The sequence below is a fragment of the Pyrus communis genome, chromosome 12 (assembly GCF_041283825.1).
Source record: "Pyrus communis isolate YQ-2024b chromosome 12, ASM4128382v1, whole genome shotgun sequence".
In the NCBI taxonomy this organism is placed as follows: Eukaryota; Viridiplantae; Streptophyta; class Magnoliopsida; order Rosales; family Rosaceae; genus Pyrus; species Pyrus communis.
This window is the reverse complement of record NC_142576.1, coordinates 22,872,258-22,898,909: the sequence shown is the minus strand read 5'-3', so window position 1 is coordinate 22,898,909 and position 26,652 is coordinate 22,872,258. Positions and strand designations below refer to the sequence as shown.

Genomic DNA, 26,652 nt, shown 5'->3' with positions numbered 1-26,652 from the left:
AAGACACTGTAGATGCAAATTTCTTCCTCCTTGTTCTTAGACAAAATTGCACCTACAAAATAAATAACACCTTAGGTCAAGGCCAAGAGCCTCATGCGCTACAATGAATGGAGGGGAGGGCTTTGGCCGAAGAACCTCCGATGCAAAAGTTAAAATTTTGAGGGCATCAGAGGTTCTTCGGCCAAAGCCCCCCTCATTCATCGTCCGCGCGTGAGGCTCTTGGTCTTGACCTAAGGTGTTATTTGTTTTATAGGTGCAATTTTGTTTAAGAACAAGGAGGAAGAAATTTGCATCCACAAACACGATCATGCATACAATATATATTATGGAATAAAAAATAATTCCAAAAATTTTAGAGACAACCAATAGATCATTTTCTTGAAGAAGACAAGATGCCCTCGTTAAATGCAGTGCCCTCAAATATTCACTCGCAATCCAACATCCCTGGAGGTTCTACTACACAACCAAGCTTGCCTACTCATGGTGAGGAGGAAAAGTCTATTAAAAATAGAATTAATCATATCTTTAATATTTTTTTTAATTGAAAATCAACTCAAATAAGTAAAAAATCCTTGTCATATCCAATTAAGGATACTTACAAGAATATCTCAAGATATAATCTAATAATTAATATCTTTTAATTATTCTTTTCTCATCCATCCTACGGATGACACACCTTGACTAATGGGATGCCGACTTGTGTAGGACAAAACCCTTGCCACATTCCTATAAATATCTCATCTCCACTAATTTCTGGTAAGTTTTTTTTTGTTACACACTTAAGCCCTAAACTAAAAAATTTACTACCACATACATTATATTCTATATACAATACCTTCCTAATGTGAAATAATACTCTCAGTTACACGCTCGTCAACGGCACAGAATCTCCCAGAAAGTTAGTTCTTGGACAAAAAAGTTTACTTCTAACCGGCTCGTGATGTACAAGAGAACAAACTAGCTAGGCATATACAGTTCCTTACAATTTTGTCGCGTGATATATTGGGACCCCGATGCTGCAAGTTTCAGTCTGTTTAGATAAGTTGGAGCTACAAATAAGGTAAAACTCACAGAAATATCATAGAAGTTATATATACAAACTTACAAGTTAATTTTCCCATATTGGTAGCTTCAGTTTTCAGCGTGGTGGGAAATTAACTACTGTATGTTAGTAGAAGTTGTAAACTCATTTTTCACTCCTATATACAACATGAGTGAATTAGTAACGTCACACAGCGAAGTTGTAGTATTATATTAAATAATTTTTTCCACTTGGGATGGAACTGCATGCCCGACATAATTTTACATTTTTGCCTAGACTTTTTGACCAGAGAGAAAAAAAAAGATCTTGGCCCTCGATTGTTCGATGCATACCGTACGCCATAACATAGTAGAGTAACTAGAGTTTTAGCGTTTCATTTATATATATTGGTTGATAACTTCTTATACAAGCTGACAATGAATGGATTGATGAAGAAAGTCAAAAGCTAGAAAATTAGCAAAGCTTATGTAAACCTAAATGCCGTGAGGGAAATCATGAAAATGATGGCGAACGTTGACCATCTTATCTTTACTTAATCAAGGTGATTCAGTAAGTTTTATGCTCTTCATGGATATTTGGCATAATCTAACAGAAGGAAATGCCCATTCTAATTAGGCCTGATTTATGCTCTCTTAATTAAAGGAAATAACACTTTAATGTTATGGCGACATCACATTTTCCAATTCTTATATGCTCTCTATTGTAGTTGAACTCGTATTAGTGCAACGCCTAATTTTTCTCGAAAATTATGTGATGTTAGCTCGGGTTCCTATCAAGCTTCACTTCGTGCATGATAGCAGTGTTATTGACGGAGGAAATCACTCACTAGTGCATGTTAACCAAGGTGCACGTTACTAAGTCAATTCATGCTTCGACGTACTCTTGACTGTAGCCGAAAGATTTAATTAGTTAGCTCTGTAATAAATAGATAAATTGAGGAAATAGATTTTCCACTGACAAAAATAGGGACATAACAAATCTGACCATAGCTAGAGACAATCCCCTTCGAAGCACAATAATTGGCCTTTTATGGTCTAATTTGGACGAGTGATTTCCAAGTAACATGTAAGCTACATTATTAAGAAACACATAACAATAGATTAATGAGATTTGAATCAGTCAATGCAAAGCATCGAGAGAGATTTATAAATAATTATGTGAAATGAGTCATTTGCCCTTCGCATTTTTGTTTTTTGTTTTTTGTTTTTAAATCTTATAAAAACAGTCATTTTATTCCTTCGTTTATTGGCTTTTTGATGTTCACTAATACATTTTCAATCTCTCTATCTAATATCTTGTAATGCATATTTCTTCTTAATTTAACCTAAATCTCTTTATACTTAACAAATCCCTTATCCAGACACTCTCCTCAAAGAAAAGAAAAAAACTTTTTTTTTTAGGTGAGACTGAAAGCATGCACTCAATGGGTCCTTCCAATTCACGAGCCAAGCTAAGTGTTAAGATCCAAGTCCAAGACTCTCCCAAATGAAAGGGTCAGGATAAAACAAAGCCCATTGGGATCCCGGCCAGGCTGGGAACCTTTCTGATGGCCATGAACAGCCAATGTACAATTCCAGAAAATCGATTAAGGTGGCCAGATGGATCGAGCCAGAGCGGATCGAACGTCGTTGTTCAGAAATGGAAGTTGATCATACGGACATAAGGATGTTGATGCTTGCATGGAAGATGAATTAAACAAGGCAGGGATACTTAAACCCTAGAAGAATGGCGAGAAGGATTTAAAACCCTAAGGGTAAACAAAGTAGATAACTTAAACAAGGCACTTGCAGAGCTAGATAAAGAGGTCAGAGGGGAACCATCAGACTTCATGGATTTCTGTTCGTATGCGTTCAAATATTTTTTCACGGAGGAGGAACAGAAAGGCATAGATATAGACATGATATGCGAGTTGTTAAATACTGTTTTGGGATGTCAATATCCAACGCAGGTTGAGTTATTTACTCGGTATCTGAAGATTCAGAGTGATTACAAAGTCTTAACCATGGATCCGTGGATGTCCTTTTACTGGTTCTACGATTCGATAAGTTTTCAAGATCCTATCAAATACAAGCTTGAACTTGCATGGCCTTTGATCGTTGACGACTTTGTTGAATGGATACGAGAAAAATAGACCCAAAGCTAGCTGATCGTTTTCGGACACGATCCACCACTAACATCCCCGATGGTTTTGGAGGAAGGTTGGACAACACAATCGAATCAAATGGCCTCATGTATTTTTTTTTTTCATTCCTTTTCTTGCAACTATGAAAAGCTTCCTCAAAGTGCTCTCTTTTGTAGTTGTATGTTTGTGATATGAATTTGGTTCAGAAAATTTGTACGAGTTTTTTTTTACTGGGCCCACTAAGCGTTTGATATGAACTTATTTTATTCAATTTTTTTATGTTGTCCCAATATGGCTAACTACGTGCCAAATTAATAGAGTGATACCGAGATACACCTAATGAGTATTATATCAAACATTTGATGGACATAAAAGAATCTGTATCAACTATTAGGAGGGTCCCTGAGGACCTTCACATGCATGTTTTTATGCCTTTGAGTGGTCCTAGTACCACCTTGGTCCCAATGTATAACGGATATTGACCTCACGTCAACCACTTATTTGAACTTTGAAATTTCCTAAACCGAATTAAATTGCCTATTTATAGTTTGATTATATATCAAGTTCAATCGTGTAACACCAATAATCAAAATCCGTAGGAATGTCTGAATTTGATGTAATCTATCTCTAAATATAATGCTAAAAAGTATCTTAACTACTGTTCAATTTACGGGATAAAATTACTTTGATACGTGTAAGATCTATAAAATGAACTTAGTCAGTTTGTTTATGCTACTAATTTGAGACCTAAAATGAACCAATTTGAACCTTACGTTTTTAGGCTGCGATAATGGAATTCGAAATCTAAACCAAACCAACTAGAGAACTCAATTTGGAAAACAATTTACATAATCGAGTTCATCGTAAATGTGCCAAAAAATTTATAATTTTATAAATACATTATAAGACTGAAACGCCACGTAATCGCTGTACTCAAAAGTGAGTCCACATAATTTGGCGCGTTGCATTGAGAACAAGTAAAGCAAAAAGTAGAAAACGCATAGGGAGAGGAATATGAAGAACTTCCCTTCCAACCAAACAGCCAACGAGAAAGAACTTCCCTTCCCTTCCCTTCCCTTCGTACCAAGCCGTCTTCAATTTGATCGCTCAGGTCAGTCAGCCTTGTCGCCGCCGTCTTCGCCACCATGTGGCGCTCTTTCTGGCGCTCCATCGACCGCTTCTCGCTCCAGTACTTCAAGTAAGTTCCCCGTTTTTCTCTCTCCAATTTTTCAACTTCTACATTCACTCCCAATTTCGTAAATTAGGGTTCTACACTACTCGTTAGACTAGTTCCTCATTTATTTTAAACAATTGTGAGCAACTGAAATAGTCGATTTTGGGTATTTTAATTCAACTTCCCTGAAAGTATATGGGAAACGAATTATGGATATGGTTGTAGTTTGATTTACATTTGAAGGTATAGAGACTAGAGAGTGTTGGGTGAATTTTAATTTAGATACTTGTCCTGTAACCGGATTCAGAACTCGATTTTTGGGAATGTGGAGGTAATGCCTACATTGTGTCAATTTATAGATTGAGGGCTTAAAGAGTGGTAGGTGAATTTTAGTTACTTGTTCGGTTGCCAATTTGAAAACCTTATTTCTCAAAAGTGGAGGTAATGGGTAACAATGTCTGCAGTGCATCTACTATTTAGTAGCACACTGAAGTTTTGTCCTAAGAGTGTATCTCATTGTTTCGTAGGCATCCTCATCATCATAATCATCATCAAGTATTTTTACTAATACTTTTTTTTATGCTGTTATTGAAATAGGTACGTAATCAATGAACTGCGGAAGATCAAAGTTGTGGACGGGCATAACAGGGTAACTTGTTAGACTTTCCTCTTGTTTCATTCAGTTTAATATGCCTCACCTTCCCCTCATGTGACTCTCTACCAGGAACTAGTCATAGATTTATTACAGTCCATAGTGGAGCTAGTTACTTATGGCGATAGACAAGACCCATCGATTTTCGAGTATGAACTGTTGTTCATGGTAAAGCTTCTATATTGGTACGCCTTTTATTTTCTTGTTCATATTTTAATTGTTACTTTTAACTTATATGCAGATATTTTATGGAATACCAAGTTTTATCAGAATTTGTTCGTGTGCTAAGGATCAGTAGAAATTCAAGAATTGAGGCACCGTTGCTTCAGTATCTGAGTATAATGATTCAAAACATGAATAGTGACCTTTCAATTTGTAAGATTCTAAATGCAATTAATCAATATCTAAGATTACTCCTCCAATTTTTAGGTTACCAAAGATTCGGTAGCTGCAACCATGATGGAAATCGGTTCCAAACATGCCTTCTCCTGAATTTCTATTTTATTTTTCATTAATTGTGCCATTGTTAAGCTTATTGCTTCTACTTATTGGTGATCTGTTGATGGTTTTTTGATGCAGATTATTGTTTTAGCAATGACTACATCAACAATATTATAGGACACAAGTTTGAATTTGGAGGAGATCTAGCGTTATATTATGTTTCCTTTTTGAGGTCTCTCTCTCTCTCTCTCTACATTCACGTTCAATACATGCACACACACACACACACACACACACATATATATAAAACTCTTATTTGCTAAAGCAGTTGTGATGCAGTTTTAGCTTGATTTTGTCATTACTTGTGAAGTTTATTATTTTCCTGATTCCCCCGTTTCTCTCTACTCAGAGCGGTGGGCAATAAATTAAACAAAGATACACTTTGCCTTCTTCTGAAGGTTCACGGGGTAAGTTAAAGTTTATTGTGAAATTTTTGGTACAAGTCATGATTTACTTGATAGATGCAGTTCTGTCTGCAGTGGCAGTCGAAATCGTATTTGTATCCTGCGGACCATTGGTAATGGATGTGAAAACATTGTTTAAAGTACACTTTGAGTGGGTTCCTACTATTTAAGAAGCAAAAAAGTTTTGGCCTCAGGGTTGAGCCTGTTAGACTAGAGCATGCAGATGGCTTCTTGTGTTCTATGTTCTCCAAGTAGTTTCTGGCAGGGCCATCAAGGCTTAGGCCAGTCCTTGTTATCATTTCTGATTGTCTTGTGTGGACCCTGGAGAACTGTAACGCCTTTTCTCTTTTTGAGCATCTTATCTGTTCTTTTCATCATCATCTAGGCTTGCGTAATCTATTTAAATTTTTTTAGTTTATTTATTTATAATTTATGTTGTTTTTATAAGGGGAGAAGCAATAATGAGTTACAAGAAATGACAGTCACTGTTTCATACCGTGATCAATAATTAAAGGATGGTCACTACTTTATCACTGCATTTATTTAGCTTAAGTGTGCATGCCTAGATGCATGGCCCCTAATTAATTTTTTCATGTCCATGTCTCCCTCCAATCGCAGGATGCTGTAGTGTCATTTCCCCTGTATGATGAGGCTCTCAAATTTGCCCATCACGGGGATAAGATGATTCAGACAGCTATTCGTGCATTAACTCTCAGTATATATAATGGTATGCTGCTATTAACTTTCTTTTTTCTTCCTTTTCTAATCTGCTAACGGAAACATTTTCCGTAATTTGAAACAGTATTTTTTTCGTCGTGCAGTTAGTGATAATATGGTTTATCAATATGTAACAACTCCTCCAGTCTCAAAGTATTTCTCAGATATGGTTTCAAGCTTAAGCAAGAAGTTCTTTCATCTAGATGCCCTTGTCCACGATGCAAAGTATGTGTACTTCAATTTGGTAAAATGAGATTTAGGTACTATGCATCTGGAAGACTGAATGGTTAATTATTGATGCAGGATGCGTACACGTCAAAAGAAAGAAGAAATACTTTTGGAAACTGATAAGATAGTCGATGATCTGTATTACTTGAAGGACATACTTGGTATTGGCGAGTCTCGTTTGAGTAGAGCAGTTACTGAAAATCTTCTTAGAATATTAATCGTTCCCATATTACTCCCATTACTGCAGATGGGGCAGAGTAACGTAAGATGTTCTTCCTTTTATCTGCTTCATTTGCTTTCTTATCAGCATGAGAAATACTTTTTGTTGGTAGATAGTTCCTGCTGGAAAACCTAGAATTGCGTATGTCCACATTACATTTTGGGAAATAATTTCTGCACATCCTTTTTCGTCTCATGCACACATCACTTTTTGAAACCACTTAACAAATGTAAAAAAGTAATCACAAAAAACAATGGTCAAGCATTGCTAATTGATTCAATGTTAAGCTGCTTTTGTTTTACTGTACAAGCTACATAGTACTATTCACAAGGATATACTTTTTTTATATGCTGTATTCATTCAGCATTTCATTTATGATTCAGGGCTCAAATCTGTCTGCAGTTACGTCTTTCTATACTATTTCTTGTCTTCTTCAAGTCATTGGTGGAAAAGGCATGTTCAACTCTGTCGCCGAAGTTATTTTATATCCTCATATGACCTCAAGTGTGAGAGATGCTGTTCAAGGGGACTCAACTGAGAGCGATGGTCATGCTAAATCTATATTGAGTGAAATGGGAATAGTATCTTTTAGTCATGAGACTGAAGGAGCAGAAAATAATAGCCTCCTTACTGATACTGTCTCTATCAAAAGGTTGTTACTTTTCTGTTTTAGTTCTTATAACCTCCTCTCCAGAAAGAGAGTAAAGAAATGAGAGAAACGTAGTTTCTTTCTCATTATTTTGGGCAGAGGTACTCGAATACTAAGACTAAAAAATCAATCTGTTCGCATTTCACTAAGTTAGTTAACGGGTCAATTAATGTTCTTTTATATCAAAGAGTGATGACAATTGATAATTATTACATACATTTTGATGTTTATGAAATTTTTTCCTGATGCAGGAGTGGAATACTAGCACATATTTTCTCCGAGAATCGTAGTCTATTGCTAGCATCACTATTCTTGTTGTTTATTTTAGCAGAAACGAAAGGTACTAATTTAGAATCTGCTGTTGTACAGAAGACATAACTTCAACGCATCAGTCTGATAGCCGCTTTGGAACTGACTTTGTTCATATCTTTAATCTGTCTTTTCATTGATGCAGATCTTCATCCTTTGCCGGCTCAAATGACTGGATTAAGTGGAATGCAATATATGATTGTGAGTTAATAACTTCAATTTTTCAATGTGCGCTTTATATATTCTGTAATTTCCAGCTGGTAATAAGTGAGTACTGAGTTTACTGACTAATAAAACAAAGTCACTGTATATTAGTTTTATGCATGATAGTGATTTATGCTTATTCTGTGTATTATGTATTTTCTGTTGCATTCAAAGACCTTTACATTGAATTTCATTTTCAATTTTTGAAACTTCTGTGTTGACAACCATTTCTCCATTTAATGCATACATTTCTTGGCATTTTTGTTGAATGTTCTGCATTTGCTAGTTTTGTATATGCAATTTGAAGATTCATTTTACTTTATTCCACCGTTTTGAAACACTTTGGAAATATATTGACAAATTTCCATTTCATATCTTGACAGGATGTGGATAGTAGTATTGGAAATCTCCTATGGAAACATATGGATGTGGTAGTGACTTTTTGATAATTATTGTTTATTTAAATATATATCCTCACTTATTGGTCATTTTAGGTCAGCAGTTTGACTATTTAAAAATTGACCCTTGTGGCTTTCAGTGTTGTGATGAACTGAATTTTCATTTTACAGATTTTAAATGCATTATTGAAGGTTTTAGCAAGTCAACCACCTTACTCTATACTAATACAATGGCATACGGGGTGGTTCTTGCGGAAGCTTTTGATTTGTCAAGGAAAAGGGCTTAGCGATCATAATTTCCAACTATTCAATGTAAGGATTCAACTGATTTGGTAGAAGCACTTGTATATTATTCTACACTCGCATCAGAAATCATACCAAAATGAAATGGATAATTATTCGTATTTTCTTGGTAAGACTGGAAACGACTGGTAATTGGTTGAGCTTTCTAAAGAAGGAATAGTACCACATCAAACCTTCCAGGGCCTAGCTTTGGTAGAACACTGTATGGTGGGAACTGTGGGATTCTATATATAGGTTTCAAAGTAAAAAGTTGATAGATGGTAAAATTGGGGTTACAGATAGATAGGTCTGTTAGTTTAAAATTCAAAATTGCTGTATAGGACTGTAAGAAGACATATAATGATGATTGCCAATTAAAATCGTTATGTAGCTAATAAATGTAAATGGAGTTTGAAGAACACTGTCTTACCTTTCTGAGTTAAGAGTAAAAAGCAAGCTCTGAAGTGCACATTTACTATTTCGTATGATCTAGTAGTATATTATGTGGTGTAGTGTAAATGTGTCTCATACTTTCTAAAGTTTTATATTTTCTAGTTTGTGTGGACAGACCTCATATCAGCAGTCCCGTGAATGTCTTCAGAAAGAACTTGATGGATGCTGGTTTGATCATATCCCAGAGGCTTTCAGAAATGAATGGGCAAACTGTAAAGCAGGTAGGTTGGGGGAGGGGGGATATGGTTTCTTCTTGGGATGATGGTAGTTTAGTTCCATTGTTCCCAAAAGATTAAGCTGTTAGGATGTAGACCAACATTATTTCATATTATACCATCTCCCCCTACTGAAATCTACATGGAGTCCAATAGAATCAGTGAACTTGCAGTTGCACGGGTTTGCACTCAAGATCTTGTTATATTTCCATCATATTTTTTTATTGTTTCAATACTATTGACAAAAGCTTAAACTGTTAAGTTTAGGATAAAAATCGTTTTATACCCTAAAAAAATCTCTAACATGTCTGGAGATTATTAAAGTTTAGAGGTTGAAATGGCCGGATTTGAACTTAGGATCTCTCACTCTCATATCATGTGAAGTTTTAGTGGTTTCTCAATGTTCACAATAGTTTCAGTTGTTAGGATGTGAGTTGGTTTCTAACATAGGAAAAAAAAATTACATTACTTATTTGATATGGAATATGGAACTACTTGCTAAATTCAGTTTATCTATTTTCAAACATACAGCTCTCCTGGAAGCATCCCAATGTAAAGATCCTTTTTTTGTTCTCGAGCTTGATGTTAGCCAACAAACTACTGATGGTACATCTTTTCTCTGTATTATTTAAAAAATTTCTTTAAGGATTGTACTTCTCTTGTCGGAAAGCTTCAGAAAGGGTTTAGCTTGGAGAGAAATAAATTTATGTGCATATTGCAGGTGATGCAACTTCATACTTTGCTTGGCAGAGGATGGTTGACAATGTGAAGGTAAATCCCATCATTAGTATCAGTTTTTAACATCTCTTCTAATGTTGTACTAGTAGTCTCTCTTCTCTCTCTCGGCTGGTCTTCCTTGATTGACCACTTCTAGTTTTTATGTTGATATTTCGTTGAAGGCTCCCTTGGTTTACTTTTAGGTTTTTATTCTCCATCTTCAACTTAAATCAACAATTTCCAAAGGAGAATTACTTGAAGAGCCCTTGCTGGACAGCAGTGCAATTGCTGATTCTAGTAATACACATGCTCCAAATGGTGCGTCTGCAAGCTTTGGGTCGGAGGTTGCTTTAGGTGGGTATTATCCATTAAAAGTTGAATATTTCCAGTATCTCTCTCTCTCTCTCTCTCTCTCTCTCTCTCTCTCTCTCTCTCTCTCTCAATGTGTGTGTGTGTGTGTGTTTTGAATTCTTACTTCCTACAACTTTCTGCAGGATCTGGAATTCCATGTAGAATTTCATTTTCCAACGCTGGAATCAGGGATATCAACCTGATACCTGTGGCAAAGAAAACATCTGGAAAAGTGATTCTTGCAGAGAAGCATCCTTTCCGCAGTCAACGAGGAATTGTACTTGCTATTGCACCATTGGCTGGTTTAATTGTAAGTTAAAAAAATAGATATATGCTTTGCTTCTAGTCCTGGCCAATTTCGTGTATCAGCATTAAGTCAACTCTAAAATTCTAGATTTTAGTGTGAGAGGTCAATTAAACTGATTTAGTTATGATACTCACATTGATCAATTGTGTCAATTAGGCTTATGGTTATGGCCGGTTTTCTTGGTGGTCTTGCGCTATGCTAGATTAGAGTCCGATTGCTTATTGAAAAATTCTTGTTTATGACAACAGGCTTGAAATAGAGTTCTACAAATGTGCCTTGTCTATCTTATAGGAAATGAGTTTTTGGAGTTTCATATTGAACAAAAGACAATGTAGTAATACGAAGAAGTTGACAGTCGCAAAATTGGGGTGAAATATGGAAAAAGAAGTGATAGTAAAATTGACAACGTAGTGTCAGGGGAGCTTGAAATTCTTTTGATTTTTGTAGATCTTCTTTCTTTTTTCTCGTCATTATTTTTCTACATATTTAATATGGTTTCTCACTTGAAACAGCCAAAAATAGACGAGGATCACCCGACATGGTTGCATCTTCAGATAAGAGAGTTTGAACCAAAACTCCACAAAAGTAAAGTTAGAGGCCAACGTTTGGGGAAGTCCAATCGTGTGGCTGATGGGAGATGGACTCTTGGTTTTCCAAATGCCAAAGCTTGCGAAGCTGCTCGATTGTCAATACTTGAGGAAACAAGGAAGCAAAGATCCTCTGTCGAGAGTGTACTTGCTCCTCTCCTGCAGAATAGTTGTCTCGGAAATTTATCAGAGAGCGAAGATGAGTGAAGCTTTTATTTGCGGCGTTGTAAGTTAGCTTGCCAACAACCTCAGTTGAGTTCTGTGTCTTTCTTCTCTCCTTTATCTTTCAAATTTTGTTACTGTCACATAAAAGGGTTGTGCTCACAGTAGTTGTTTATAATCGTAGATCAGTACTGATCACCAAATGTGTTAGCAATTAAGGGCTTCGTTGTATTGACTTTCTCAACAATAATGTTAATAAGGTTTGGATTTTCTAGCTTTAGTACGAGAGCACTTAAGAGCTAAAATGTCTTTCAAATAACCAAAGGCGCTTTATGTTTCGATCCATTCTGCTATCATCATCAGCTGGGATGATTAAGAAATTAATCTTGTAGGCAAGAGGCTATCAGACACCGCTGATTATCTTCGTTCTTCTACGGTTGTTAACTTTCTTTCTGGGTTTTTTCATGGTCATTCTAAACACAAATTTTCTAATTGATTCTTAAACAATTTGTTTGGTGATCTTTTCTAATTGATTCTTAATGATTCGAGCCTTCATCTTAAACCCACTACATCTCAGGTTCAAACCCTTCCCCACCTCTAATAGTAGTTTAGAGTAGAAACATCGTTTTGAGCTTGAGACATTTTATAAAATTGGGACGATAATTAGTACTACTAAACCAAGAGCTGGTTAACTGGGTTAACTTTTCACTTTATGGTGAAATGAAAGGGCTTTGGCAAAGTAACTTGCTCTAGTTGAATGCAGCCCTAGCTAATCAGAATACCTTAGCATAAATCCAAATGTACATGATTGCTGCAATCAAATGCAGGAAAAGCCGTGCTTTTAGTGATCAGAACTCAATTGGACACCACTTATCCGAAGCACATTAGTGCACCAAAAGCTCGTGCTTTGATGCTTGTACGTCTGTGCGGTCCTTGTTCTTTCACAGTAAAAAAACTGATCAGCAACCTGCAGCCGAGTACGTACAGCACAACCATCTGCAAGTTGAAGCACGAGTGTTCATCATATAGCTTGCAGCTGCAAAGTGCAACATGATCCTAAATAATTGTAGCAAAACGGAATAGGTATACCACCATTGTAGAGACAATGTATTCACTGTATATAAAGCTGGCAGGTAGGCATATGTCTAATATCTAGTTATATCACCTCATGATTCATGGTGAATTTGATGCCGCCTTGTAAGTGTAAATAACGAAAGATTTAACTAGTTTAATTAATAAATTGGAGCAATTTAGATACCAATAGCGAAAAAGTAATGGAAACTTTCGGGAAAAGGAGTGTGTGGTACGTAATTCCATCGCCTTTACACTAACAAGGCTGTCATGTCAAAATTTGAGCAACTTTTTCTCATTTCCCTACCTTTAAAGTCGACGGGCAGTCCAAAGCCTCCCTCCATATATTGCTATATACTCTCTCTCTCTCTCTCTCTCCTGGTTTGCTGCTCTCTTCACTTGGATATTGCTTTCTCCCACATGGCCAAGTATAGGGCAAAGATGCTCTTATTTGAAGCTCAAAAGCATAAAATGAGCGGCCCTTTTGAGTAGATAATGCCATATTTTACTTTTAATATGGCTTTATGAGAGAGTGCTTTACTTTAAGCAAAAGAAGAGCTAGAACAAGAAAAAATTTAATTAAATATTACCAACTCTCTGAATGCATTTGTGTTCCCAGAACATATATATCAAAGCAGTTGATAGTGAAAGAAGAGAAAAGATCACAAAACCCTAATTTAAGCTTTCACTTTGACACAAATCTCATGGCGTCCATACACAGATTAACAACTAGTACTTCTACAGTTATATGGACATGGCTTTTCCTTTTCTTTTCTTTTCTTTCCTTCTTTCTTTCTTTCTTTAAACCAAGTTAACCGTTACTAGTGTTTGGGAGGGGAGAGAGATAGAGAGAGACCGAGTTAGGGTGTATACTAAGTAATCGTAGATATTCCTCATCTCATTCAAACGCTCCTTTTGTAGCAATGCAGAGTGCTTGTGTTCAAATATTTGGTGGCTTTCCTTTTCTGTCTTTTTAGGCCAAGAAAGATAGAAGAAACTTTTTGACTGGGGAAAGAATAAGCTAAAGAATAAATAGTCGGAAGTTTTGGATTATCTATACCTGTATAAGCATTGTTTGGGTCCCTACCTCCCATATCATACAAACCCCATGGCATATATTTTTATGAGAAATTCTACGATCTCCTTTAAGAAAAAGATTATTGGAATCTTTTGTTTTAACAAAATTACATTATAATCGTCGATGTTTATAGTCCAATACATAATAATTGTGAGGTTATAAAATGATGTTGTTTATTACACTGTCAACATTGATTATTACACCATGCGCATCTTGTTATAATATGTAAATTATTATTAGCGAACGTCATGAAATTATCCATTATCGTTATTATGATTAATTGGTAAATTGTTAACTTATTCGTTCTTTGAATTTACTTGTTAGCTATAAAACTATTTTTTGGGGGAAGTAAAAACATTGATTTATCAATAACCTAAGTAAAGGTAGAAGAAGATTGAGGAATGAAAGGGCCGGAAGATCTCTCGTTTTTTGTGTGAGGATCTCTGTATGTACATATGTTTTAGTTTTTAATGCGATTCCCATGTATTTTGTAGTATTATTAGCTTAGACACCAGCCATGGTGGTGAGTAGTGGTTTAGCTCTCCTTTCTATGTTTCGTGCTATGGAATAAGACCAACTGATCCGGCCACCAAAAAAGCTTACACAGTGCCCACAAAAAGATACAAGTGTGACTGATCCAGCTGAACAAGGAGAGTTTATTTGGTTTTAGATACTGGAAAATTGAAAATTTTACATGGTACAGCTAATACATAATATATTGTCCATGAATCGGATTGATTGATCAATGTGGTTAAAGGTTGATATTGTGCATCTTTGATTCATTTAAATGTTATTTGTCCTTGATTGTTGTTTTGGTTGATGGAAAACATTGTGATATATGTGAATGATGAAATAACATATGGGTGCATCGCGTATGTGGGAGATGTTTGGAATTCTGTGTTTCTTGCCAGTTAATTCCTTGAGAAATATGCAAAGCTTAATAGAAATGTGAACTACAAATGGCTTGACCTCGTCTTAGGGTACATAGATAGCCTAACATAGAGGTTAAATGCAGCTAGATATAAAAGAAAAGTTACTGCATTGTTGAACCATTGATTTGTGTTTTGTTTATGTCTCAGAGGCGAGGCATGATAAGTGAATATGTACCTGATGACGTCATGTGTTGATCCTGGACGTATATCGGGCGCGTGTCAACTTTAGTGGTATAAAAGTTTTGGTTTAGGTTCTTGAACCTCTACCTTAGATGGAGGAAGGCCTTTAGGAATGTGTAATTGGTACTGAAATTTCGAGGACGAAGTTTTTATATGGGGGGAAGAATGTGAAATCCCGTCCTTAGATTTCACTGTTTAACTTTACGTATTGTGTATTATGCGAAATTATTTTATTTTAGTCAACTTCAGAGTTTTAATTACTTAGTTACAAAGTTTAATTTCCAGAATTAGTCATTAAAAATTCGTAGACCTCTTGAGGTCACTCTTAGTATTTTCAGATAGAGTTTGATCTCATGAGATCGTAGGCAAAAACCATTCACGAATTAGATTTGTAACAAAGGAGAAAATAAGCATGTAAATTAAGAGGCAATTTTGTCTTTTGCCATTTCTATTTAAGGTAGGCTTCAGCAAGGCTGGAGTAGCCTTTCTATGTAACATCCCATATCGACCAACATAGAGGGGGTGATGTGCCTTATATGTACATGCCCACCTCCATTTATCACAATACTTTTTAGGAACTCATTGGCTTCGGGTTCCATTGCAACTTTGAAGTTAAGCGAGTTCGAACGAGAGCAATCCTAAGATGGGTGACCCATTGGGAAGTTCTCATGTGAGTTCCTAGAAACAAAACCGTGAAGGCGTGGTCGGGGCCCAAAGCGGACAATATCGTGCTACCGCGGAGTCGAGACAAGGATGCGACAAAATGGTATCAAAGCCACTCTACCGTGTGGTGTAAGTGTGCAGACGAGGACATTAGGCCCCTAAGGGGGTGGATTGTAACATCCCATATCGACCAATGGAGAAGGGGTGATGTGCCTTATATGTACATGCCTACCTCCATATAGCACGGGGCCTTTTGGGAACTCGCTGACTTCTGGTTCCATCGGAACTCCGAAGTTAAGCAAGTTCGGGCGAGAACAATCCTAGGATGAGTGACTTACCGGGAAGTTCTCGTGTAAGTTCCTAGAAACAAAATCGTGAGGGTGTGGTCAGGGCCCATAGCGGACAATATCGTGCTACGGCGGAGTTGAGACTAGGATGTAACATTTTATTTCTGGAAAAACCCCAAATTGTGGATGACCCAGTTTTTCTCTTCTAGTCGCTAATGTGACTTGGTTGTTGGAAAATTTTCAAACACCGTTTTGAAGCATTTTTCGGCTAAGTGAGCTCGACCACTACCTTAGGACAACTCCTCTATTTCCCACAAACACAACCCACCCAAATTCATGTTTCACGGCGAACCAAGATCGTCGACCTTGGGTTCCTTGATGGCGAATTGTCGTTTCCATCCATTTCAACAGTAACCACCACCACCACCATCTAAGAAAGCTCAAACCTAGGAGCAAAATCCTACCTTCCGATCAACCATTGGTGCAACGATGATGGCACAACGAAGCTCGACATTTCCAGCCACCTGCGTGGTTCACGACGGTTTCACCGTTCTCTAGCTTGTATCAGGCCCCAATGCAAGTGCAAAATTTTTTCCTCTTGTTGTGATCTTCATTCTGGTGTAATTTGGGTGATAGAAAAGTAGCTCTAGATTATTTTACAGGAAAAGGTTGCCTAGTCATTTTACCACTAATACAAGAAGAACATAAGGCCTGTGAATAATCTACACTAACTGTAACATTTGACTTCTTTAACATTGCAACAAGAACTTCCTCAGATGGATGTCCTAACCTTTGATGCCACACTGAAACTTGAATCTTTTGCCCCAGAAAAGCTAAACATCTTCCCAATCTTACAGCAAATGACATGGCAAACACATTTACTGGTATTGTAAACAGATCCGCACCATCACTCTTTCCTTGGTAAAGTATTTTCCTTGTTGCCTTGTCCTGTATAAAGAACACAGTATCATCACAAATAAACCAACAACCATTATCCTTGCACATTTTTTTAACAGATAACAAGTTGACAGTAATTTTAAGTACATAAAGCACATTTCTCAATATTATATCATTATGAGGCATATATATTGAAGTTGAACCAATATGAGTAACTGATAAACCTGTACCATTCCCAATGGTGATCTTCTCATCACCAATGTATGGAGTAACATTATTGAGATGGTTTAGATTGGCAATCATGAGATGAGGGCCCCTATGTCAATGATCTAATTATCTTCAATAGACAAACCATGTTCATTTTCAATTGAAAACATAGAACTAGCAGCTTCATTTGATTCAATGTTTGTCTGAGCAGTCATCGCAAGATAAGGTGGTGGTGGATTACCTTGATAAGCATAGTTGTTCCTATGATAGCATTCAAGAGCAATATACCTTTTTTCCCACAAATTTGCACATCAAAGGACCAGAACTATATGCATTCCCATTATCAAACCTGTAATAACAGTTTGGTGCAATGTGCCCTCTTTTTGAGCATATCTGACACTCAGGTGAGAAGATTGAAAATTGGTATTTCCAACTCAATTTGACGTAGAGTAACCATTTGAATTCCTATTACCAGAGAAAGAATCCTCATTTCCATAATTATTGCCAGAATAGCTACTACTTCCACCCTGAGGAGTTTTTCCATTACCAGAATAGCTATTATTTCCATTACCAAAGTAGTTGTTATTGCTCCCATTTCCATTTATGTTATTAAACCCTGAAGAAGAATTCTTGAAACTGTTATTCCCATTACTAAACTTCTTGAAGTTGTTGTTGTTACCATTTTTGGTATTAAAATTGTTGTTGCCATTCCTGTTACTTCCCCTTCCCATAAAACCAGTACCACCTTGAAAATTATTCCCAAATTGATCTCTATTGTATCCTCCTTGCATCCTTTGTGTATTTGAGCTTTCACCATGTTCATAGCCCTAATATCTCTAAGAGTTAGACCTTTCACCTTGTACACACATTGCAACAAGAAGTTGAGCCCTGAAATCTTTTAGAGACAAAGTTGTATCCCTTGCCAAAATCACTGTACTAATCATTTCAAAATCTGTAGATAAACCAGATAAAACAGCAATCATCAAATCATTATCTAGGATATTTTCTCCTGCAGAGGTTAGTTGATCCCTTATATTCTTCAACCTCATCAAGAACTTATCCATAGATTCCCCTCCTTTTTGTGTTGTATGTAATTCAGTCTTTAACTGATTAACTCGAACTACTGAAATTGATGCAAACCTTTCTTGTAAACATGTCCAAGCTTCATGAGATGTCCTGCACCCAATGATATGCTCCATAGCCTCATCAGATAGAGTGGCAATAAGCAAACTTAGCAATGTCATATCCTTCCTCACCTATTCTTTGTAAGTTGCAGTAATTTCCTTTGTTACATTAGTTTTTGTATGAATCACAAAATTGGGTGGACAAGGAGCTTCTCCAAGAAAGAAATCAAACAAATCATATCCCCTTAATACTGACTGGAATTGATAGCTCTACTTAACAAAATTATCATTTTGTAGCTTTACAGTTAACATTCCCAACAACCCTTCAATCTTGACACCTGAATCAGCCATTGTATTAATTCGGCAAGCACAATCAACCTTACTATCAAGAAATCTAAGATTGGACACTACAAACAAGTTGAATCTTTGCAAGAAACCTTCAAACACTTCTGGTTAATAAATCTCAACTTTTGTGAGTAAATCGCACCAAGAATTCTTCAAACACTTTTGGCTATCGGCCTTTCTGAAGTGAAAAATATAAAAGGGAAATGGCTTTCAGCCTTTCTATCCCAACAAACACCTCATTGCTCTATAAACTTCCATAATTGCCAACACTTATAGTTATCGGCCTCTAACAATTATACAAATTGAAGCAAAAAACTTTCACTGCAACATTCCATCAAACACTTAGAGCGCGAAATTCCAGAAAAACTGCAAACCTGACAACTTTGCTTTCTCGAATATGCACCAGAACTGGAACAATCTTGATCGAAGATCTTCACCTCATTTCAGAGCACAAATCAGCGGAAGTAGGCCACCAAGAACCAACTCGACTATCATACCATATTAACAAAGTATCAAGAATGTAGAAAATACACTATGACTGTTTAGAGAGAGAGAAGTTTGATTGTATTGATAGTGAATGGATCAATCTTACAACTATCAGAATACAGTTTATATAGCTATCAAAGTTAGCTTGCAGCCTAAGCTACTAAGCTTAAAAGACTCGATAACAACTTAACAAACTCTATCCATAGTCTCAACTGTCTAACTAACTATTGGTGAGCTGGCATAGGTATATAGTCAACATCGGTTACATGAATCCACCTTTACGACTTGTTTCCATGAATGAATTGCTCTCCTTGATTGAATAATGTGGCAGTGTTGCTTACCTAGGCCAATCTATGGTAACTTGATGTGGTCTCGCTCAGTAGCGATGATTTTTGTGTGTCTGGTATAAGCTTGTTGCATCTATTGTTTATTGCCACAAATTTGTACTAGCGGCGGTCTTGTGGTTATTGTTTGTAGTAGCCGTATATGGGTTTTTCTGATTGCGTTTATTTGAGAAAATTATCCCTAGAACAATGTATTGGTCATTGGAGAAATCACACCCATGTAGCACACGCTGTAATCTTTTTCTTTGGTTAATGAAAATCTCTATCTTTTGTTGTAAAAAAAAGAGACAAAAACTAGACTGTGAATCTGGATGATAAATACTCAACGAATAATTTTTGTGATCAATAGTTAAAATTTATTGTTAACTTTTAAATATGTTTGGTAAAAGAAAATTTCCAACCAAAGATTGTAGTATATATAATATGGAAGAGGTGTTTATTTCTAGTTTAGTACCCTATCATTAATGTTTATTATTTAACAAATTCTTTTGCATAAAAGAGAGCGACGCACTTCGAAATGAATACCATATCTTTTATCAAATTTGATGTGTGATAGAATTAAAGAGAGAAGGCAAAGCTGAGTTGCCTTTGATACTTAACATTAGAGTCCTGCTTAATTGTCTGCACATGCATTCCACTTTCCACTACAAAATCGACTTTGGACCCCAATTTTTACCTCACCTACAAGAAAAGCACCATCCCACTCTCCCATAAATTTCACGCCCAATTTGCCTTCACTCTCTTTCCTATCTCTCTCTAGATCTTCTTGTGTATCCTCCTCTCTCTCTCTCTCTCTCTCTCTCTCTCATGATCATCTAGATCACTAGATAACAAAGTCTCACTGCTACTGCACTTCATATATAACTGATCTAGCTACACATAACTGAGTTCCAACACTCCTTAGTCTCTTTCAAAATCCATCTCACTTCTTTCTTTCTCCTCTAAGCACTGATCACCAGGCCATGAACCTATAATCTCAACAAGTACTCTCTCTACAGATTCACCATCGAATTTAACCTTCCGTTTCTTATAATTAAAGCAGGTAGTTGGTGATCATAAGAGTTGAAGATGAGAGCAGGAGGTTGCACGCTTCAACAAGGTCTAACCACAGAGGCTGCAAACATATTAAAGCAAGCAGTAACCCTAGCAAGGCATCGTGGCCATGCCCAAGTAACTCCTCTCCATGTTGCAAGCACCATGCTTTCTTCTTCAACAGGCCTGTTGCGAACCGCTTGCCTTCAATCACACTCTCACCCTCTCCAATGCAAAGCCCTTGAGCTTTGCTTCAATGTTGCCCTCAATCGCCTCCCGGCTTCTAATTCTAGCCCCATGTTGGGCTCTCACCCCCAACACCCTTCCATCTCCAACGCCTTGGTTGCAGCTTTCAAGCGTGCTCAAGCTCACCAAAGGCGTGGTTCAATTGAGAACCAGCAGCAGCCCCTCCTAGCTGTGAAAATAGAGTTGGAGCAACTCATAATTTCCATCTTAGATGATCCAAGTGTTAGTAGAGTCATGAGAGAAGCTGGGTTTTCTAGTACCCAAGTGAAAAGCAATGTAGAACAAGCTGTCTCATTAGAAATATGTAATTCCCAAGCACCTTCTGTGAGTAGCAAGTCCAAGGAAAGCAATAGTAATCTAGTAGTCAACCCTCATCAGTTTCCTTCAATTGGTAGTCAAATTGGAGTAATCAAAGATAGCAAGCCAGTGCTGCCTTATGATCTAAGTGTTAGGAATGAGGATGTGGCATGTGTTATAGAGAATTTAGTGAACAAAAGAAGGAAAAGTATTGTGGTTGTGGGAGAGTGTCTTGCTAGTGTTGAGGGTGTGGTTAGAGGAGTGATAGAAAAAGTTGAGAGGGGAGATGTTGAGGCTTTGAGAGAGGTGAAATTCAGAAACCTTACTCCCTCTTCTTTTAGACATCTGTCTAGAGTAGAGGTTGAGCAGAAGCTTGGAGAACTCAAAAGCCTAGTGAGAAGCTGTGTGACCAAAGGTGTTATCTTGTATGTTGGAGATCTCAAGTGGACTAGCGAATATAGGGCCAGTAGTTCAAGTGATCAGGGAAGGGGGTATTATTGTCCTGTGGAACACATGATCATGGAGCTTGGGAACTTGCTTTGTGGCATTAGCAATGGAGACCTTCAGAATGGGAGGCTTTGGATTGTGGGGATGGCTACTTTCCAAACTTACATGAGATGTAAATCTGGCCATCCATCTCTGGAGACTGTTTGGGGTATTCATCCTCTTACAATTCCCTCTGGCAGCCTGAGACTGAGTCTTGTCACTGACAGGTATAAATTTAGCAGCTAACCAATTAGTAAAGTTAATTAAAAACATACAAAATTTTTGCATACTTTTATTTCATCTCCCTTACTCTCTTTTTAAAAATGTTCATGTATTCTTACAATTTTAAATCTTCGCATCCGTTTATCTCGAGGAAGATGTGCAAATTATTCACTAAGTTTCTTTTTTCTTTTTCCCTTTTAGAAATTAATGAACCTCTCTATTCTCTAAGTTACCATGCACCTTTTTCTTATCTTCCTTTTTAATTAGATGGGGAATGGTGAACAAGGAGCGCTTCAACATTTACTCAGACTCCTCTTTTAAGTTTTTCACTGTATCTCTTGTTAATTACAGTCTTTAGCGGTACCCATTCTCCTTGAATACTATATGTAGTCAGGTTATTGTTCTTATTAACATCAACTTTACTTGTATTTACAGCCATGATTTACAGAGTTATCAGTCTACAAGTAAGATAGCTGAAACTGGAAGCAACAAGCAAATGCTTGAAGGTGGAGATCAGAAGCAGCTCACTTGTTGCGCAGAATGCTCTGCCAAGTTTGAAGCCGAAGCTCGAAATTTACAACAAAGCAGCAGCATTTGCAACAGTGAATCCACCACCTCAAGCCTTCCTGCATGGCTCCAACAGTACAAAAACGAGAACAAAGCACTAAGCAGTACTAATGATCAGGTTCTAATAATAACATATCTCAACCTCTTCAGCTTATTCATAATTACCTAGCTACATTTATATGGCCCATCTAGCACTAATACAATTACTCCAAAACTAACTTTTTCCTTTGCAAATATCTCGTTTTCTTTTTTTTGTATACAGAACTCTGTCACAATGTCAGACCTTTGCAAAAAGTGGAACTCCATTTGCGGTTCAATGCACCAACAACATTCCAATAATTCCTCTGAGAAAACCCTCACATTAATCTCTTCACTCTCGCCCTCTTCCTCTACTTCCAACTTTTCATATGAGCAACAACAACAAAACCCTAATTTACACCACCAGCATCAGTCATGGAGGCACCAACATTTCTGGATATCTGGATCTAATTGCAACAAGGCTGTTGATGATCAGCTCAGTTTGAGAATGTACATTCCAGAGAATAATACTAGTGCAAAACAACCACTTTCATCAAATCCCAATTCTACCCCTACTTCAGCCTCATCTAGTGATATTGTCATGGAAACTGATGAGTATATCCAGAGGTTCAAGGAGCTCAATGCCGAAAACCTCAAAATCCTATGCAGCGCAATGGAGAGCAAAGTTCCATGGCAGAAGGATATATTTCCTGAAATTGCAAGCACAATCTTGAAATGTAGGTCAGGCATGGTGAGAAGAAAAGGGAAGAAGATGGGAAGTTACAATGATGGCACAAAAGAGGAAACGTGGTTGTTCTTTCAGGGGGTTGATATGGAAGCTAAGTTAAAAGTTGCAAGAGAGTTGGCTAGGCTTGTTTTCGGTTCTCAAACCAACCTCACTTCCATTGCGCTAAGCAGTTTCTCATCGACTCGAGCTGATTCGACTGAGGACTGCAGGAACAAGAGATCGAGAGATGAGCAAAGTTGCAGTTATGTTGAAAGATTTGCGGACGCTGTGTCTTTTAATCCCCATAGGGTGTTTTTAGTTGAAGATGTGGAGCAAGCGGACTACTGCTCTCAAATGGGGTTTAAGAGAGCAATTGAACGAGGACGAATAACCAATTCATGTGGCGAAGAAGTTGGTCTTGGAGATGCTATCATTATTTTGAGCTGTGAAAGCTTCAGCTCGAGATCAAGAGCTTGCTCTCCTCCTATCAAGCAAAAATTATCAGAAGGGCTAAATGAAGAAGATAATAGGGATATTGCTCCTTTAGAGGAAACAAGCCCTTGTGTGTCTCTCGATTTGAACATTTCCTTTGATGACGATGATCATTCCGAGTATCAATCGATTGATGACATTGGTCTTCTTGAATCTGTCGATAGGCGCATTGTTTTCAAAATTCAAGAGGTGTGAAAAAATGGAAGGAAGGAACAGAAAATAGTTTGATGGTTTTTTCTTTTGAAGTGTCTTTTTGCTTCTTTTCGAAACTTTTATTTTGTTTAGTATGTTTTTAGTTCTTAGGGTTGGAGATTAAAAGATTTTCCTTTTATGTATAACTACTTGTACATTATGATCCATGATTTTCCTGTAACAGATTGGTGGTCGGTTTAATTTTCATAATTTTCTTTGTTTTATTTATTTAATTACTTTGTGTGAAGGCATCCTTGAATTTTTACCATCAGGCATGGAATTTCTGCCAAGTAACTAGGAATAGGGTTCTTGTGCATGTACCAATCGAGTTTAGAAGAGAGTGGAATGCTCTAGATTTGGCCCGTCTATCACAATTGTACGTACTATGTTTATGATGCCTAGTTATTCCCGTTGCTGAAATATTTGACAATTATGGCAACGATGTTTGAGGATAAGAGGACCACTTGTATGATGAACATTTGGATTTGGTATAAGTTGGGGATTTCTAATCCTTGTTAAATAGGTACGGAACAAATTAATAGTATGGTATCAACTAACCAATGTAAGGGTCCGTTTGAGAGTGGTTTGGAAGGGACGTAATCTCGAAAGCACATTCTATATAATTTATCATAATTTCTTTTGAGGAGAAGTATATCTATATAAGTAATGCTAGGGAGATTAAATTTGTAAACTAAATAACATGAAAGTTGGTGATTGGATTATTACTTAATCGTTGATAAACATGCTCATTTCTATTAGTGACATCTCATTTGGTTTGCTAATTTAGTCTACAAATTTAATCTCCCTAGCATTACTCTATCTATATACTTCAGAAGTAATTTTCGTGCTAATATTAATTAGGAATAACAATTGTATGTCCCCGGCCCCTCTTTATTTTTCTTGAGAAGAAAAATGAAAGACAAAATCTTAAAACATAAGCATCCCTATTCCCTCCCATCCCTCTTGCTTGGAAGAAAGGTGTTCTTCCTTTATGTAGCTTATCAGAAAGGTTTCGCGCGTCTCTGCGGTCAGAGGCGCTCATTACGTATGTCTCCTATCGGTCAAGAAGGCCAACATGGACGCCAACGGCCAGTCGTTAGGTATCGCCTACGCCGTCTGTACCATTTCAACCATGGTGGTGAGCTTGTGGAGAAAAAAGAATAATTAATGAAGTTGGTGTGTATACGTAAAAAAGTGTGTTTTACTGTCACACTCACACACATGCATGTTGGGTAAAGAAATAGCATTTAAGTGTCGGTCACACACATTGAGCAAAGAAATGTAATTAGATGAAGAACAAATTAATTTGTGAAATATATATATATATATATATATATATATATATATATAAGTTTATAATAATTGGGAGTTAGGAGTTGGAGTTGAGCCACACAATGAACCAATAATTTGATATTGAATTCGTCATTTATAAGAGCCAAACTTAAAATTTTGCACTCACAATTAGAAAAAAAATATTATGTTTAAACATTAATAGTAATTTGTTCATTTGTTCTCCATTTCCATGTCTAGGTTGCTCGGACTATAATTCTAGGTCGACTAGACAACAAAAGTTTAATTTTGTACCCCAAAAACAATTTCACATATATATGCAAATTGAGTGATCATTTTCTAGTTGATGAAGCGTGACGCACGAAAAGTACATGGCTAGGTTGCTAAAACCAAGCATTAACATTTTCATCATGATGATAATAGTATCAAGTCTAGAGTATCAACCAGCTCTCTGTCTGAGATATAGAAACATGAACTATTGATAAAGCATTATGATGCCAAACATGCTTTGGACTTTATTCTATGTGGTCTTTTGTCACTAGCAAAGCAATTTAAATGTAAAATGGCAAATTTACTCCATCTATATGCAGGTATCAATGTGCTGCCAACTGTTGCCACCCCTTCCTTTTTTTTCTTTTCTTTCTTTTTCCTTTTTTCTTTTTTTTTTAAATTTTTTTTAAATTTTTAATTTTTTGTTGAAAAAAGGTTCAGTATAACTGTGATTTTTCCACTTTTAAATGTTCAAGGAAAGTTGAGGGATTAAACTGTGAGTGAAGGTTTACAAACATGGAGTTAATCACAAGCATTCCAATAATTGATACTAGAAAGTTAGGGAGAGGCCAAATGGGAAGGGTAATTCATGCTGGTAAGTTAGGAAGTCAACAATTCGGTATATTAGGGTGTTTTTAGTGACTATGTTGCAAGCAAACTAAATTAAAACATAGATTACAAAAGCAAGTTTGATTTATAGTTTTTTGACAAGTAATAAAATAATTACACTAAATTGATCTAAAGAATTCAAACTTAACTGAAAATAGAGCCCATGATATATAGTTATAATATACGAAACAGGAATGTTGGGAACGCACAAAGTAGATTAAGGAATGATTCATAACGTAAGGGTTGTGCAAAGGAGAAGCAACTTTTCTTCTTTGGAAGAGAAATTTAAAGTAAAATCTTCCCTAAGAAATATCAAAAGAGCACTACTTTTCATTCATTGTGATTCGTTTTTCGTAAAGGAATAACTTTTCTTTCTTTGATTTTCGTAAACCCAACATTCTCATCTTTGGAAAGCATTGGAAAGTTGTGTTGGGAGGGTTCAAGATATATTATCTAAAAAAAAAGGTTAAAAAAATAATGAAAATGATTAAGAAAAATATCGATAAGCATCTCCTCTTTAAACTTCAAAGGTGTTTGCTACTTTAGAATCACGAAAAGATCATTATCTTCACAACTTTAAATTAAAACTTCAGCATAAGTAGGGAATTTGTCGCTTATGGATTTTGAAAAGATTAGGGTTTTTGAGACACACTGCATTATATGTGGAGGGCAAATTAAAGATTGCCAACTCTCTTTCTCTCACTTGTTTTGAACCATATCCGGCTTAGTATTTATTATATTCTCTTTGGCTTTTTAGTTATCTTTTGCTACTTTGTTCCATACTCGAAAGGAAGAAGCCTCCATCTTAGACTGCCTTTGAGATTTTCTTTATCCAATTTTTCTTTTACCAGTTTCCCATTTTCCAGTTGTCTTCTTTGTCCAACTTTAATCCCACC

General features: G+C 36.5%; 2 protein-coding genes and 1 pseudogene across 5 annotated transcripts; all 3 read left to right on the top strand.

Annotated features, from left to right (window-relative positions):
* Window positions 1-2,425: 2,425 nt before the first annotated feature.
* Window positions 2,426-3,435, top strand: LOC137744555 (uncharacterized; annotated as a pseudogene).
* A 704-nt stretch (window positions 3,436-4,139) lies between these two features.
* On the top strand, window positions 4,140-11,974 carry LOC137744035 (protein TRANSPARENT TESTA 9-like). Of its 4 annotated transcripts, none has more exons than XM_068483899.2 (20): window positions 4,140-4,362; window positions 4,936-4,987; window positions 5,063-5,139; window positions 5,232-5,365; window positions 5,570-5,663; window positions 5,841-5,898; window positions 6,514-6,622; window positions 6,717-6,837; window positions 6,916-7,102; window positions 7,444-7,712; window positions 7,961-8,049; window positions 8,164-8,219; window positions 8,606-8,653; window positions 8,792-8,932; window positions 9,471-9,576; window positions 10,102-10,176; window positions 10,292-10,341; window positions 10,491-10,641; window positions 10,782-10,948; window positions 11,458-11,974. In XM_068483899.2, exons 1-20 carry the CDS (start codon window positions 4,310-4,312, stop codon window positions 11,737-11,739), a joined length of 2,319 nt encoding a protein of 772 aa, XP_068340000.2. In that variant the 5' UTR covers window positions 4,140-4,309; the 3' UTR covers window positions 11,740-11,974. The 4 variants fall into 4 exon arrangements, with proteins under 4 accessions (XP_068340000.2, XP_068339999.2, XP_088537936.1 ...); XM_068483898.2 differs by having other exon boundaries at window positions 5,063-5,158; XM_088681810.1 differs by lacking the exon at window positions 5,063-5,139.
* Window positions 11,975-19,987: 8,013 nt separating this feature from the next.
* Window positions 19,988-23,820, top strand: LOC137745864 (protein SMAX1-LIKE 3). The gene is made up of 3 exons (XM_068485898.2): window positions 19,988-21,596; window positions 22,027-22,276; window positions 22,421-23,820. The coding sequence occupies exons 1-3, from the start codon at window positions 20,377-20,379 to the stop codon at window positions 23,588-23,590; spliced, it is 2,640 nt and encodes an 879-aa protein (XP_068341999.2). The 5' UTR covers window positions 19,988-20,376; the 3' UTR covers window positions 23,591-23,820.
* The last annotated feature ends 2,832 nt before the right edge of the window (window positions 23,821-26,652 follow it).